The 15,848-nt window shown below is 33.7% G+C and overlaps 1 protein-coding gene across 1 annotated transcript; it reads left to right on the forward strand.

The window, feature by feature from the left end:
- The first annotated feature begins 2,507 nt into the window (after window positions 1–2,507).
- Window positions 2,508–3,470, forward strand: LOC107148879 (olfactory receptor 10C1-like). Its single transcript, XM_015493612.1, has one exon. The coding sequence runs from the start codon at window positions 2,508–2,510 to the stop codon at window positions 3,468–3,470; it is 963 nt and encodes a 320-aa protein (XP_015349098.1).
- Window positions 3,471–15,848: the final 12,378 nt, after the last annotated feature.

Raw genomic sequence — 15,848 nt, forward strand, 5'->3', positions numbered from 1 at the left:
GTAAAGCAAAACAGACAGGCAGAATTAATATTGTGAGAATGGTCATGCTACCAAAAGCAATATATAGATTTAATACAATCCTCCCAAAATGCCAGTGACATTCTTCAGAGACTGGACAAAAAGTTCTAAAATTCATGTAGAAAAATAAAAGACCTAGAAAAGCCAAAGCAATTATAAGCCAAAAAAGTAATGCTAAACGCTTCACAATTCCTAACTTCAAATTATTCTACAGAATATAGTAACAAGATCTGTGTGGTACTGGCATAAAACAGATATAGAATGATATAGAACTGAAGACACACATAGATACAGTCATCTGAAACTTGAGAAAGATGCTAAAAATATACATTGGAGATAAGACACCATTTTAAACAAATGGTGTTGGGAAAACTGGTCAGCCATATGTAGAAGAATTAACTAGACCTCCCACCCTTCACAAAAAATCAACTCAAAATGGATCACAGACCTCAGAATTAGACAAGAAACTATACACCTCGTAGAAGAAAATATAGGGCCAACATTTCAACATAGAGCCACAGGCAAAGACTTTCTCAATAGGACCCCTAAAGCTCAGGAAATAAGGCCAAGAACTAACAAATGGGATGGCCTCAAGTTTAAAAAAAAAAAAAAAAGAAAAGAAACTTCTTTACAGCAAAGGCAAGAGAGAGGAAGAGGGTAAAAAGAGAACTTATGGATTGGGATAAAATCTTTGCTAACTATTCTTCTTTCAGAAGATTAATATCTACAACATTTAAAGAACTCAAAACAACACCAAAAAACAAACAAACCAATTACTAAATGGACAGAGATGAACTAAACAAACATTCCCAAAAGAATAAATACAAGTGGTCAACAAATATATGAAAACATGTACAAGATCATTAACAATTAAGGAAAAGAAAATCAAAGCTACTGTGAAATTTCATCTAATTCCAGTTAGAATGGCAGCTATCAAGACAGAATACAAATAAGTGTAAATACTGGTGAGAATGTGGAGAAAAATGAACACTTTATACTGCTGGCAGGATTGTAAATTAGTACAGCCACTATGGCAATCAGAAGTAGGTCTCCTCCCAAGGCTAGATATAGATCCATCCTATGACCCACTTAGACTATTCCTTGATATTTATCCTGAAGAACTGAAGGCATCATACTCTAGTGGAACATGCATACCAATTTTTTAGCAGCACATTAACAATAGCCAAACTAAGGCACCAGCCTGAGTGTCCATTAATAAATAAGTGGATAAAGAAAGCATGGTATTTATATACACAATGGAGTTTCATTTTATCATAAAGAAAAATGAAATGATGTCATTTGCAGGAAAATGAACAGAATCTGAGTCCTTTATGTTAAGCAAAATAAGCCAAAGTCAAAGGTCAAGAGTCATATATTTTGTCTCATGTGGAAGCTAGAGAGAAAAAAGGAAAAGAAAGGTGGAAGGATGAGTAGATTAGAGGAAATCGACCAGAGAGAGAGAAGGGGAAGGAAATGAGAAGTACTGGGGATTTTTTTGACCAAATTATATTGTTCTAATGTGTGCATGTATGCATATGTAACAAAAATCCCACCATTATTTATATCTATAAGGCACCAATTAAAACATGAATAAATGGGGGAAAATAGTTGCTTAACAAACAACAGCAACAAAAACCAAAAAAAAGAAACTTATATAACTGTCAGTAATAAAAGAAATATTTTCAAAGAGAAAACAAAATTGACATTGAGCATTAATTGTTTTAAACATATTCCCCTTGAGACTAACATAATTAAGCCAATTGGTACATATAATCCCTAAGGTCTCTAGTAAGAATAAAAATACTGCCTATGTCATTATCATGCTATGACTTGGAATCACAGAGGATCTAGAAATCCAACAAGGAGAGGGAAGATTACCTGGGTTCTAGGTATGTCCTCCTACTCAAAATTTCCTGTAAAATAACATTAAGGTTTTGAGAAACAGATTCTGTGGTTTTGATTTTCTTTTGACCATAGATACCTAGTCATTGGCTTATTCACTTCAAATCAAGAAAGTGAAACTAGGTACGTGAAAGTATGAATAAGTGACTGAAAATATACTCCCTTTCAAGCTTTTAAGTTTAGCTTTGAGGAAGTTTGTAGAATTCAGATGAGAATATAACACTTTGATATTTTCTTTCACATGTATGTTTTATTGGACTCTTTTACCGTTACCTCTCCATGTTTAATTACAAAAGTTTTACATATAATTAATATATTGATAAGATAAACACAAAAAATCAGAATATATAACTAAAGGTGATTTTTTTCCTCTAAATTTCTGTGAAAATAGCATAACTTTCCGATTCATATTTGGAGGGAATATGCATCCCTTTTAATAGGACAGTAATTTAGAAAGATTTACCAAAGGGAATCCAGGTGTGTATGTTCTCAGGCCACTGATTCCAGAGAGCTCTTTGCTGAGGTTTGGTAGATGACTGTTACATGATTGGAGTCTTAAGTACTACCTGCCTTCTTTGTTTTCACAGATGTCTGGCTCTGAGCCCACAATGAGTGGAAACCAGTCTCTCTGCACTAAATTCACATTTGTGGCTTTTTCCTCTCTAGCAGAGTTACAACCTGTCCTCTTTGTTGTGTTCCTAATTGTCTACTTATTTACCATGTGTGGAAACCTCCTCATCATCTGCCTGATCTGGGTCACCCCTTTCCTGCACACCCCCATGTATTTCTTCCTGGTGAATCTCTCCATTTTGGAGATGTGCTATATCACCAGCGTGGTGCCTCAGATGCTGGTGCACCTGCTGGTGGAGACCAAGACCATAAGTGTGGGAGGCTGTGCAGCCCAGATGTATGTATTTGCCATCTTGGGACTGACAGAATGCTGTCTGCTAGCAGCCATGGCTTATGATCGCTTTGTGGCTATTTGTCACCCACTACATTACACTCTCCTGATGAGCCCTCCTGTCTGTTTGAAATTGGCTGCAGTGTCTTGGATCACTGGGGTGGTGGTGGAGTCAGCTCAAATCACCTGGATCTTCACTCTGCCCTTCTGTGGAACAGGAGAGATTCAGCATTTTTTTTGTGACATCATGCCTGTTGTGAAGCTGGCTTGTGTTGATACCTCCCACAATGAGATTGTGTTGTTTGCTATTTCTGTGCTCTTTATTATGAGTCCTTGTCTCCTCATTTTGTGCTCCTATCTGCGCATTCTTGGAACCATCTTGAGAATCCCTTCAGCAACTGGCAGACACAAAGCTTTCTCCACGTGTTCCTCTCACATTCTGGTTGTTTCTCTGTTTTATGGTACTGCATTATTCACTTATCTCCAACCCAAGAGTGCGCACACTCCAGACACAGACAAGACAACTGCCCTCATGTACACAGTGGTCACACCTGCTCTGAATCCTGTTATCTACACTTTGAGAAACAAGGAAGTGAAGGAAGCCTTTCAAAGGGTGACACACAGGAACCCTCTTAGGCGAGTGGACTAATCTAGCTTTCATGGCTGAATCTTTTACTACTGTGCAGGGAAGTTACCCAACACTTTATGACTCCTCTGCCACCGTTTATTGGCATCCTGGCATTGTTAATCTAATATCCATACAATGCTTGAATTTGGTTTACACTTTTCAATGCAGTGCAATCATTCAATTGCTTAATCATGCCTCTATCCACCTATGTTTATTGGGTATCTCCTATGTAGTAGCTACCATCTTCTTTTTCTCTGGTGGGTATAGGATGAAGGTCAGTACGTTTCACAGTATTTTACAAGGAAAATGAAATGTCATATTCATGGAAAATTTTTTAAAAAAATGAATACAAATTAATGCATTTTTAGTATTGAATGTTGGTGTTATAGTTTAGATATGAGCCAAAATGCTCATGTGTGAGACAATGGTAGAAAGTTTAGAGGTGAAATGATTGGGTTCTGAGAGCCTTGATGTAATCAGTGCATTAACACTCTGATAGGGACTGACTACCTATGCATGTAGTATGTGTCTGGAGGAGGTAAGTCAATGTTTTATTCCTGTTGAGTACAGTTTTTTTCTGCTTCCTGGTGGCCATGTTCTGAGAAACTTTCATTGACCACACTCTCCCACCTTGATGTTCTGCCATTCCTTTGGCACAGAGCAATGGTGTTGTCCGTCTATGAACTGAGACCTCTGAAACTGTGAGTCCCAAACAAACTTTCCTTCACCAAAAATTAGTGTTGTGACTGAGTAATTAAATATTATGATATTTTTAAGTATTTTTTTCATTAGAAAAGTCACCACTATAAATATTTTGGTGTTTTAAAGGAGCTACTTATTTTGCTTTTAGGATTAAATATTTTAATTGTGTATAGTCTATACATGACTTTAAATATTTAACTAGTATATCCAGGAAGAGACATTTATTATTTTTCCAAACCTAGTGTGTTTTTCTTTGCACTTACCCATCTATTTTTTGTTGTTTATATGAATAATGTTTTAGATAAACTTCAATCTGTGTGACATTCACTCATGGTACCATATTGTGAATGCTGTTTAGTTGTATTGGTTTAAATATAATTTTCTTGTGGCATTGTCAATCTATTCCAGCAAATTGAGTACCCCATTTTTGACTCTTAGAATAACGAAGAAACAGACTTTCAAAAGAAGCTAAAATAAAGAATTTTAAACAAATATTTCCTTCTTATGGTAACTTTAGAGAATTGACAAAAATATTGAATGTTCAGTGACATTTTATAAACATAAGAGCTAACCTTTGACATGAAAATCCTCATGGAAGTGCAATTAATTTCATTGGAAAGGGTTCAGAAGTGGAAAAATTATATCAGAATGGGAAGATAACCAATAAGTGTCCACTGTGGTGTCAGGTATTATAAATGGCCCCTAAATTTAATTTTGTGGGGGAAATGATATAAAACAGAATCCTACAGCTTATTGACCACTCAGGTTAGTGGGTTGAGGAATCTATATACCTATTCTCATGAATCATTGCTGAAACTTTGATCCTGAGGAGTGTTGACCCTAACACTAAGGCTCTGCAGCTAACTACAGCAATGCCCTCATAGACAGATTCAGACATGAAATCTGGAAAGGATTTAGTATTGGACCTTGAAATCATAAGAATGTTTGAGGGATATAAAATTATGTCAATAAATGTTATGAGTTTATAGAGGTATTTGGTCTACTTATATGTGTGATGTTGAAAAAGGATGAAGTATAGGTATATATGATAAATAATTGGTAGGATAAAATTATATCTTTGTAGTTCTTTTCCTGCCTCTGGGAATAGAAGTTTAATTTCAAAAGGTCAGACCTAGCCCTGTATATCACATGGGCATTTTATAGGAGAAAATTATAAATCATCTATATTGATCCCATCTTACTATACCCCAAGTTTATCTTCAACAATTATTTTAGATGTCTAAAACTATAATTTTGCTCTGAGTGGCCTTCATAAATACAAATGTAATATTTTAAAATTAAGCAATGGATAAAAGACTGTCAATGAAAGTCGTAAGAACATATTCACATCGAACATGTTTAAACGTGGCTAATTTTTCAAATTTATGAGTGAAACATCCCTCATGACCCATTAACTAAACTGAATAGACTAGTCAATGTCACTCATTTATTTCTCTATTGTATCAACTCAGCGCTGTGACTGAGTAATGAAATATATAATGATATGTTAAAGTATTTTTTCGTTAGAAAAGTCACCAGTATAAATATTTTGGTGTTTTATAGGAGCTACTTATCTTGCTTTTAGGATTAAATATTCTAATTGTCTTATACACACACATACATACACACACATATTTTTTTTGTTTTTAATATGTATATATAATTTTTGTGTATATATGTATATATTTGTGCGTATATGTGTGTGTGTGTGTATCTCACATGTAACAATACATTCAAACCCCTCTTGTTTTTTTCCTACTCCTATTGTTTTGGGCTGTGAAGTTTTATTGCTTAGAAGGACTTGAGTAGTGTGTTAATCAACTTTTTGTTGTTATGACAAAAAATGCTGACAAGAACAACTTAGATGAGAAAAAGTTTACTTTGGGCACATGGTTTCAGAGACTCAGTCCGTGGTTGACTGACTGCATTGCTCTGTGTCTGAGTGAGGAGGAACATCATGGTGAAGGGTATGGTAGACAAGCTGCTAAGCTCATGGCAATTGGGAAGCAGACAGAGAGAGGAGCTAGGGACAATATACGATTTCTTAAAGCCACACTCCCATGACCTACTTCTTCTATCCATGGCCTACCTGCCTAGTTGCCACCCAATAATGCATTCAAATTACTAATCCATCAAGTGAATTAATCCACTGATTAGGTTACAGCTCTCATAATCTAATAATATTACCCCTGAATATTCCTGCATTTCTTAACATGTAAGCTTTTCAGGAGACACCTCATATGCAAACCACAGCATTCTGTCCTGTCCTTCCAAATCTCATGTCAATCTCACAAAGCAAAATGTACTTAATCCATCTCCAGGAGTCCCTAGTCTTAACTGTTCCATTATTGCACAGAAGTTCAAGTGCAAAGTCTCATGTGAGACTCAAAGAAAACAAATGGTTGTGAGCCCCTGTAAAGAACAAAAGTGAGTTACATGTATCCAATAGACATTGACACAGAATAAATGTTCCCTTTCCAAACAGGAGAATAGGGCCAGAATAAGGATCAAAATAAAACTGAAACTCAACTGGGCAAACATGTTCAGTAGTTCTGTGCCTGGCATTCAGGACATGTCATGGTGAGATGTGTCCTACAAAGGGCTTAGGCATCCCCATTCCTATGGCCTTGTTGGTAGTATCCCACATGGCTCTTTTTTGGCATGACTCTGCTTGCTTCATGCTGCTTTCTTGGCAGACATCATTCACTAGTTCTCAAAAAAAAAAAAAAAAAAAAGACATAGGGGTGTGTGTATATACAAACATAATTTTAGGTCTATGATAAAATATAGTACTATTTACAAGTTTTTCCTTATTAATCTATTTTCAAATTATGGTTGATTTTTTTTCTCCATTTTATTTTTTGCTTCTGTACTAAATGCAGAGTATATAGTCTTGTTAAAGTTATTTCAATCAAAGTATCACTTGGGTCCTTACTTTCAGGATAGTGATAATCAGAACCTGGAGATTTAATCAATGGAATTGCAACTAGAAAAGATATACCTGTAGATTTTAAACCAAACAACCCTTAAGTGAGAAGATGAAAAAATAAATGTATTTTCTGTGATTGAATAAACAATTTGAATGTGTGCTCTCTCCTATTGGGATGATGTGAGTGTTTATGATTGCACATGGGATAGTCCTTACCTAGGGAGAAGGAAATGTTCAGAGTAGTCAAATCAATGAAGGCTCTGTAGGTATTTCCTATATAATAGCAAACCAAAGCTCTTTCCTAGTTGTTATTGAAACACATAGTAAGTACCATACAGGCACTCCCCCTACACACATACAAAACAGGGCCAACAGCTGCCAGTCACTGTGGGGCATCTGATGTCTTATATTGTTTTGCTTTCACTTTTAAATACTTATTGCTTTGCAAAACCATTTACAGAAACTTTGCTGATTTCCCATTAAATTATTAAGAAATCAATAATCATGCCAGAAACAGTTACTGGATTTTCTCAAACCTCAATCCTCTGGCATTCCAGAATAGTACTGAATTCCCAGGAACAGAATTGGAAAGAGATCTCTTTGACAAACTTGAGTTACATTTTATACATATCCTATTGTAAAACATATGGTAGGAAAAGATGTATGTATATGTGGAATTTTAAAAACAAAGAAGTTATGGACACTAATCAGATGTTTTCCAAATATTCACCTATTTCTTTGAGAGGTGCCCAGAACTCAGTTTCTCCAAGTTAAGATGATTTGATATAACCATTTCCAAAACCAAATTAATTTTAAGAACAGAAATCTCCAGTTGTTAGAACTTCCACAAATCTCAAAAAATTACAAAAACCTATTGTATCTTTTGCATGTTTTCTTAAGATATTAAAGCATTATTTTAAAAATCATAGAAATTCATGCTATATTCACTGAAACTATTGTTTAAAATATGTGATAAGTGTGGTGTGAAGCTTTTCACTTATTAATCAAATTAAGCTGGGGAAAAGGTTAAGAAAAGAAACATTTCAGTGATCATAACAGGGGCTAGAACAAATCAAGGAGATAGTCAGGGAGAGGATGGTCAGTGAGTACTAAGTTATAGTCAGATAAGAGTATGAGGTTCTGGTGTGTCATTGCACAGCAGGGTGACCATAGATAACAACAAGGTTCTGTGTGTTGTGAGAAAATATTTTGAATATTTTCACCATGGAGAAATTTTAGGAGATGGATAGTTTAAACTCATTGAAACATTATACATTTTATTCATGTATCAAAACATCACATGGTACCCCATAAATATGTAATAGTTTAAAAAATGTTATGTACTGGTTTAGAAAAGGTTTAAAAAAGAAAAACTTTAAACAAGTCTGAAAATGAACCACTAACAATTAAGTTTAGTAAAAAGGTAGAAAAATTCCAGTCACTTACATAAAACTACTTCTAGACAAGGAAGACAGGGGAGGGCACAGAGCAGGCAGAACTGTGGTACTTGCAGATGTCCCATTTCCACAAAGGGATGAGAAGGAGATGAGGATGTTATAAATACACAAAACGATTGAGAGGTCATCAAGGAGAATCATTTTTGAAGATTTTTATGGTTGTAAAAATGTGAAAATGATTTATAGTTCTCCACTTGGATGCCTTCCGAGATAAGGAAACTGTGACCACTGTAGGTGCTTCCATCTGAGTGAAGTTTCAAATGTTTCAAGCAGAACCCACCTTGTATAACTTGGTGTTTGGGGAAATATGCAAACTTAATGATAATGACCATCTAATTATAGCTGTAAGTTTGAGATCACTAGAGGATTCTTGAAAAGCAGGGTTGGATTGGAATAAAGTAGACAGTATTTTTTTTTAACTACCAACTTATGTATATGTGATGAAATTATCAAGAATGATCTGAGAAAAATTACAAAACTCTAGTGAACAAATCAAAAAACTAAATAAATGGAGAGGAATCTCTCACACACATAGAGTACATTTAATATTTTTAGAGTGTTAGTCTTTCCCAAATTGATCTATGGAGTCTACATGATCTCAAGAAAATCCCATCAAGTTATTTCTAGGATATGGACAAACTAATCATAACATTTATATGGAGAGGCAAAGGACCCAGAATAGCCAACAAAATCTTAAAAGAGAAAAATTAATTTGGAAGACTCACTTTACTCTAAGACTTATTATAAAGCTACAGTAATCAAGTTGGTGAGGTATGAGAGAAAGAATAGAGACACAGATCAATGGAACAGAACAGAGGCCTGAAATAAGCCCCTATAAAAATAGTCAACTCATCTTTGAGGAGGGAGCAAAGGCAATACAATGGAGCAACAACAGTCTTCAAGAATGGTGCTGGAATAACTGGTGTTTTCCAGGGGTTGATGGAAGGAGAGAACTTAATGTAGGTCATGATTGCAAACATTGGGAATGTACACTATGCTGCAGAATGTACAATTTAAAGTGGTCAGTTAAAAAGAGGAAACTATGAGAACATCATCAAACAATATAGTCCAAATTTAAGGAAAAATGTTAGATAAAATAATAATAGGCAGTACATAAAATTTATTTATTTTATAACTATAATAACTAAGTTTGTAATTTACTATCATTTTTGTTCTCAGTGAAATTTATTTTTCTTCCTAATTTAGTATTTAAAATTTTTGCATTGTTAAGTTTTAGTTGCTTTTTGAAAAGAATATAATCTAATATTGGAAAATTTAAGTATACTACAGAACCTGAATCAACATTTTGAAACAGGAAAAGATAAACATAATCCCCACAATTATAGGAAGCATAAGTTTCTTGTACCAGGAGTAGAAATCAACTAATTCTTATTGCTGGGAGGAAAAATTGTTCCAGTTGTGATAGTGCTGAGAAATTTAAAAAAAAAGAAAGTGAAAATTTATCTAATGTCTTTCAATATAATGAAGACATATCTGTACTTTTGGGGGTTAGCTTGGGGAGGGAAAAACTGAAGAGTATATAAAGAACTGTAGAATCATTTTGATGAGAATATTAAGTCTAATGATAGCAAAAAATGTTAAATGAAAAAACAATGTAGGCAAGAATATAACCCAGGTAGGAATATGTGTACTGTCAAAATAAAATAGTGTAGAAATTTTATTGATAATTTCTATGAAATTATTATGAAAAAGAAAATAAAACACAGAGACAATGTATATAGAAGGGCTTAGAGGTATAACAAAATCAAATGCTCATCTTCCATATTCAAAAGGCAATAACTAATCTGTAAGTGGAAAACTTAAGAGGGGAAGAAACCCATTAGCAGTGAAATTCTCTGAGTGGTAGAAATTATGATGGGGGAGGTCCAGAGCAGAAAGTCACTAATTTTCATTAATAGTTCAGGAATTTTTGACTTATTGAACTTGGAATACATTATAGCTTTAATAACATAATAACATAACATGACAATAAGACTTAATGACACAGTAATAAACAGTAAACTCATAATTTAGGAAGGAATAACTAAGTCACTTTGCTCACACAATTCTTTAGAGTTATAATGAGGACTTTTCTGGTTAATATGCATTCAGTTTCTCTAAGATGGGGAAAGAAACTAGGGAGCAATTGAGGGTCATTTTGTTCAATGGTGATAAGCTTAGTGCATTTCTGACATAAAATTTGATGCATTATTCTTACTTTAAAACACTTTACCTTAATGTTATTTTCAAATGCTTATAGAGTTGCCTGTTTGATTTAGTAATTTTTATATCTTGTTTTGCATTTCTAATCAAATCCAGGACTTCAAGCATACCAGGCAAGCACTCTACCACTTAGCTTACACTCCTTTTGTATTTGCTATTTTATTTGAAAAATTGGAAGAGCTTTATTGGAAGACTTTTTTTTATATAGATGACTTTCCGAATTGAATGTTTCAAAATTAGCTCATCATTACTATCTCCTCCAATTGTTCTCCATGATTACTTCCAGGTGTGGGAGGCCATCCTCACAGGTGATTTGAGTTACCTCCCTGGCAGGGTAAGAGGCACTTAGACACAGCTGTGTTAGAGCCTTCCCCACCCTTTCCCAGGTCCAAAGGCTTGTCAGTGTAGACGCGTGCCTGGCCACTGCCCCAAAGACCCAATCATTGCCTCTGACCTTGGGATGCTGCCCTCCTTAACCTTCATTGGATGGGATTTTCCCTGGAATTTTTTGTTCCCCAATAACAGCCCACTCCCTGGTGTGTTCTCTCTGACTCTCGCTCTCTGGCTCTCGATAGTCTCTTCAGTAAACCTCACCACCGCATTAGGTGGCTGAAGGAGGGAGCTAGGAGAAGTCATCCTGGAGCTAGTATTAAAGGTAATAAGAGTCTTGACTGTTTAAATTAAAACTCCCTAGTATTTACTTATGAATCGAACCTTCTTTCATGAAGCCAGCACTGGTCACGAGGCAGACCCAGGCTTCTTCTTGTTACGCTTTCTTAGTCAGTGGCATTGTTTTAATTTATGTTTCATTTTGTCCAGAATTTCAGAATTACCTTCAACTGTTCTCATATCCAAATAATTCTTTTTTTGTCTTTAAACACATACATATTCACTTCCCACTTGATGCAGAGATTATTCCAGATCTTAAGTATATAGGGATGAATAATGAAACAGGCATAGCCTCTGCCCTGAGAATTTTGTAGGAGATTCAGAATTTTTTTAATGTGAAAAAATGGCATATAAAATAAATATTGATTGTGTAAAGAGAAACAAAATTCTGAGATAAAAGATATAAGGAAGAAGAGTGTATTCTCAAATGTATTCTCCCCAATAAAACATTTCTTTTTGTGTGGAAATGCTATATCATCTGAGACCTGGTACTTGAGGGTAGAGTGAGGATGAAGATAGGGAGAGAGCTAACAAAGAGTTGGAGCAGTGGAAAGCCATTGCTACAATGGATAACATAGTAAATAAAGAGTTGATTGACATACTGACATGTAATTAGAACAGTTGGAATGTTTTGCTGACCAAATAAGCTGCATTTCAGGTAGGTTTCATGACCTAATACTAGTAAAGAAGTGGCCTAATATGAATTAAATTTTTAAAAATACAATTTTAAATTCTCTATAGACAATGGATTGGATCTGTGAAGAAAGTAAAGTAAGGCTACGACAGGTTAATAAATTGAGATTGTAGGTTAAGATAGATTGCATTATAATGAATTTAATTATATTAGACACAGCAATTTATTCCTAGAACTTTTCCTGCTGGACCGATTTGGACAAAATCTTGAAGGACTAATGACCAGAAGAAAGTAGGAGCAAGATTCTGGATTACTGGCAAATTTCTGTTTATTCATTTGCTGATCATTGAGGTATATTCAGTTTGTGAAAAGAGACCAAGATGCATAATTATGATAATTGCATTTTCTGTTGCCTGTTATACCTCATTAAACTGTTTTTTAAATGTCTCATGTGTATTGCCACCATGATTTTCAAACTTATCTATTATAGCACCTTGTGGTTAAGTACTTATCAGTGGAAATGAAGATGGGCAAATGTATTTGAAATATAATTACTATGTACAACCAACAAAGTTTGTCTACGGATTGGATGTGGACAGGCAAAGGACAGAGCAAATGCAGGTGACTTCCATGTGCCTGTCCTCAGAAACAATGTTGTCCTAATTTCCCTAGAATCCAAATCTCTGTGATTCTCTTAAATGTTAATGTCATTGCACTTCCTGTTTTCTTTTTAGATCCTGAATCTGATTAAATCTGTTAAATTTTCCACCAAGAGGGTGGCTTCAGAGGCTTAATGATTGATGTGCAACATAAGCCCTTTATTGAATTAATTGAAGTTTAAAATTTTGGATAATGCCCTTCAGTATTTCTACACTATAGATGTTATTTTTATTTTTTCTTGTTTGAAATGAGCATTTGTTATGCATATGTAAGCTGAATTAGGTTTTGTTATCACCACCATCCCTATATGATTTATAGCATATAGCCACCACCAAAAGTAGTTTTTATTTTGTTTTTAAAATTGAGCTTATAGATTGTAGCATTTTCTCCAGTCAATAAAATAATTTTAGTCTGTTCTTAACATCCTAGTACTGTAGTCTTCAGGGAATTGATTTCTTCTTTAAATTTTTTTTTTAAAGTCAGTTAATTCTCTTGAGAGAATTGGCCCTTTGTACAAAAGGATCACAATTTTTGCCATCCTAAAACCCACAAAACAAGCTCATACAGGGTAGAAACATCTCAAAGTCAACAAGCCCTAAATCTCTGTTCTCCACCTTTCTGGACTTAAAAAAATATGTGTCACCCAAGCAAATATTCTTCAAATTTAATATAGCATAAGTTGGAGAATATTGCCTCTTTTAACAAAAAATGAGAAGTGACAAAATCTTACAATTTACACATTCAGAGTGAATATTGTTGGTACTAATGTAGTTTTGGAGACAACATCAAGATAGAAATATGGGTTAAAGTAACGTAAAGACACATTGGCTGTGAAACATTCAGAAATTGCCTCTGTTCTGGGACTTACATAAGAAGAAGACAATTGAGAGTGAAATTCCTGAAGAAATTAAGGTTTGGAAAAGTTATATATTTTAATATTATTAAATTTATAGCAGGATTCGAAAGAAAGAAAATTATTCTTTTTTGAAATCATTGTAGTAGTATGGCATGAATTTAGAACTAATTTTTTTTATACTGCACACATTAAGCTGACCATTTTGGAAGCTAGACAGAAGGAGTCAATTGTGCTAAAAGAAAATCTGGAAAACTAATTTTGTAAGAATGAAGTTTTGAACAGATATACAGTTACAATAGAGCCTTTATTAGATAAATGCATTTTTCCTCCTGATATTTATAACTGCTTATGCCTCTTGTACATTTGGTAGTTATGAATATGACACTGAAAAGATGGATTTGTCCTGCAGTTGAAAGACTTTCTCCCATATTTATAAAGAAGTTATATTTAACTCAATATAATTTTAAAATTTCACATAAGATTCTTTTTTCATATCTGAAGGAATCTCTTATCTCATTAATAAATTATCTAATATGTCACAGATAGCTCTGGGATTATAATGATAGTTAGAAATGCATGACTCTTTTACTATCATCTAGAGAACATTTTATTATGTGATTAAGTAGCAAGCTAATGAGGTCAAGAATTTTTTTTAAAAATAGTTTTATATAATCTTTAATTTAAACTTAGATTTAAAATATTCATATATGAATCTACTTCTGACTTTATACTTTTGCGCCCTCTATAATTCACCTTTTGTTAATTAAGGTTTTATTATTTCTTTTTCCCTTCCATGACTGTAAGTTTGAATTTGAAAAAAAATCATACTGCCTATGAATTGTGCTTAAATAACCAGAATACAGATATGTGGAAATTTTTAGAAAAAATGACCAGTTGAAACCAAGAGAAAGGAAAGGAAACAGTGAAAAAGAAATGAAGACGGGTTATGACAAAAACTTAGTTATTTTATCATCATTTATACTTGCTGGAAATTTCTGAACATTTTTAAAAATCAGAGCTGGAATATACAACACACAATAAGGTTTAAATAAATTTATGATCCAATGTTCCTCTTAGGAAACTATTGTCACTTTTTGTAGAAAATTGGTGATAGAGGTTGTGGTTCAGTGGTAGAGTGCTTGCCTAGCATGTGTGAGGTACTGTGTTCGATTCTCAACACCGCATATAAATAAATTAACTAAATAAAAGTCCATCAACAACTAAAAAATATTTTTAAAAAATGGTAATAGACTTTTCAAGTGATAAGCATATGCAACAAAACATGATCTAGAAGAAGAAAAAAAACAAGAAAAAATGTAAATGTTAGCCTAATTCTTAATTGTTTTATGTTCAACCAGAAATAAAATTGAATAGGAATGTTAAGATCCAGAAGACGTTGCAATGGCAACATGGATAAACTTACAGAAAAATGACACTTAGGAAAACTATCAAGGATGCATAGTTAATATTTTATATGTAACATTGTATTTTGTTTTGTAGACCCCTCCTCTGTCACTGCAAATATTCAGTAAAATATCTTATATCATTAACACAAGCATCATATGTGAGGATATGCTTTATATCTGCTTAGGTGTGTAACAGAGGAAAGAGAACAACCACCAGGGTAAGTGAGATGTATGGGTAAGTGATAGGTTTATAATTGTGATTTGTCAATCAAAAATAATATCAAAGTAAACCAACAAAAGATAATAAGTATAAGGCGAAAATATGGGAAAAATGCAAGGAAGACTCAGAAAGAGAAAGAAAATAAATTCAAGTCTTCAGTAAAAACAAGAAAGCAGACCTAAAAGTGTTCATGAGGATGTAAATCTTGGAGAGTTTCCACAAGTTTGTTAAGTATATTAAATCTTCATTGTTTATGAGCTAGAGATGTTGAAGTCAACTGTATGATGCTTATAATACATTTAGCAAAGAAGCATGACACCAGATGAAGTAAAATAATTTAATGCAAAGTAAATATGTTGAGGAAAAATTTGAAATATAGTATAGAAGATAAAAACTTAAATACTGTGATAATATTCTGTATTACTTTGTTTTTACATTTAAATAACTTTATTAATGCAACATATTATCCCTTTGGAATGTTTGTATTTATGGACTTTGAGAAAATAAAAAAACTCAGAATCTTGCATTTATTTAGCAAAATTTTGAGTAAAAATTATATGAGTAAAATATTCTAGGTTACTACAGCTGAATAAAATATTGAAGGAGGTTGGGTGTGGATAGCAACAGGTTTATGAAAGATATC

Source organism: Marmota marmota, unplaced genomic scaffold, assembly GCF_001458135.2.
Source record: "Marmota marmota marmota unplaced genomic scaffold, marMar, whole genome shotgun sequence".
Classification (NCBI taxonomy): Eukaryota; Metazoa; Chordata; class Mammalia; order Rodentia; family Sciuridae; genus Marmota; species Marmota marmota.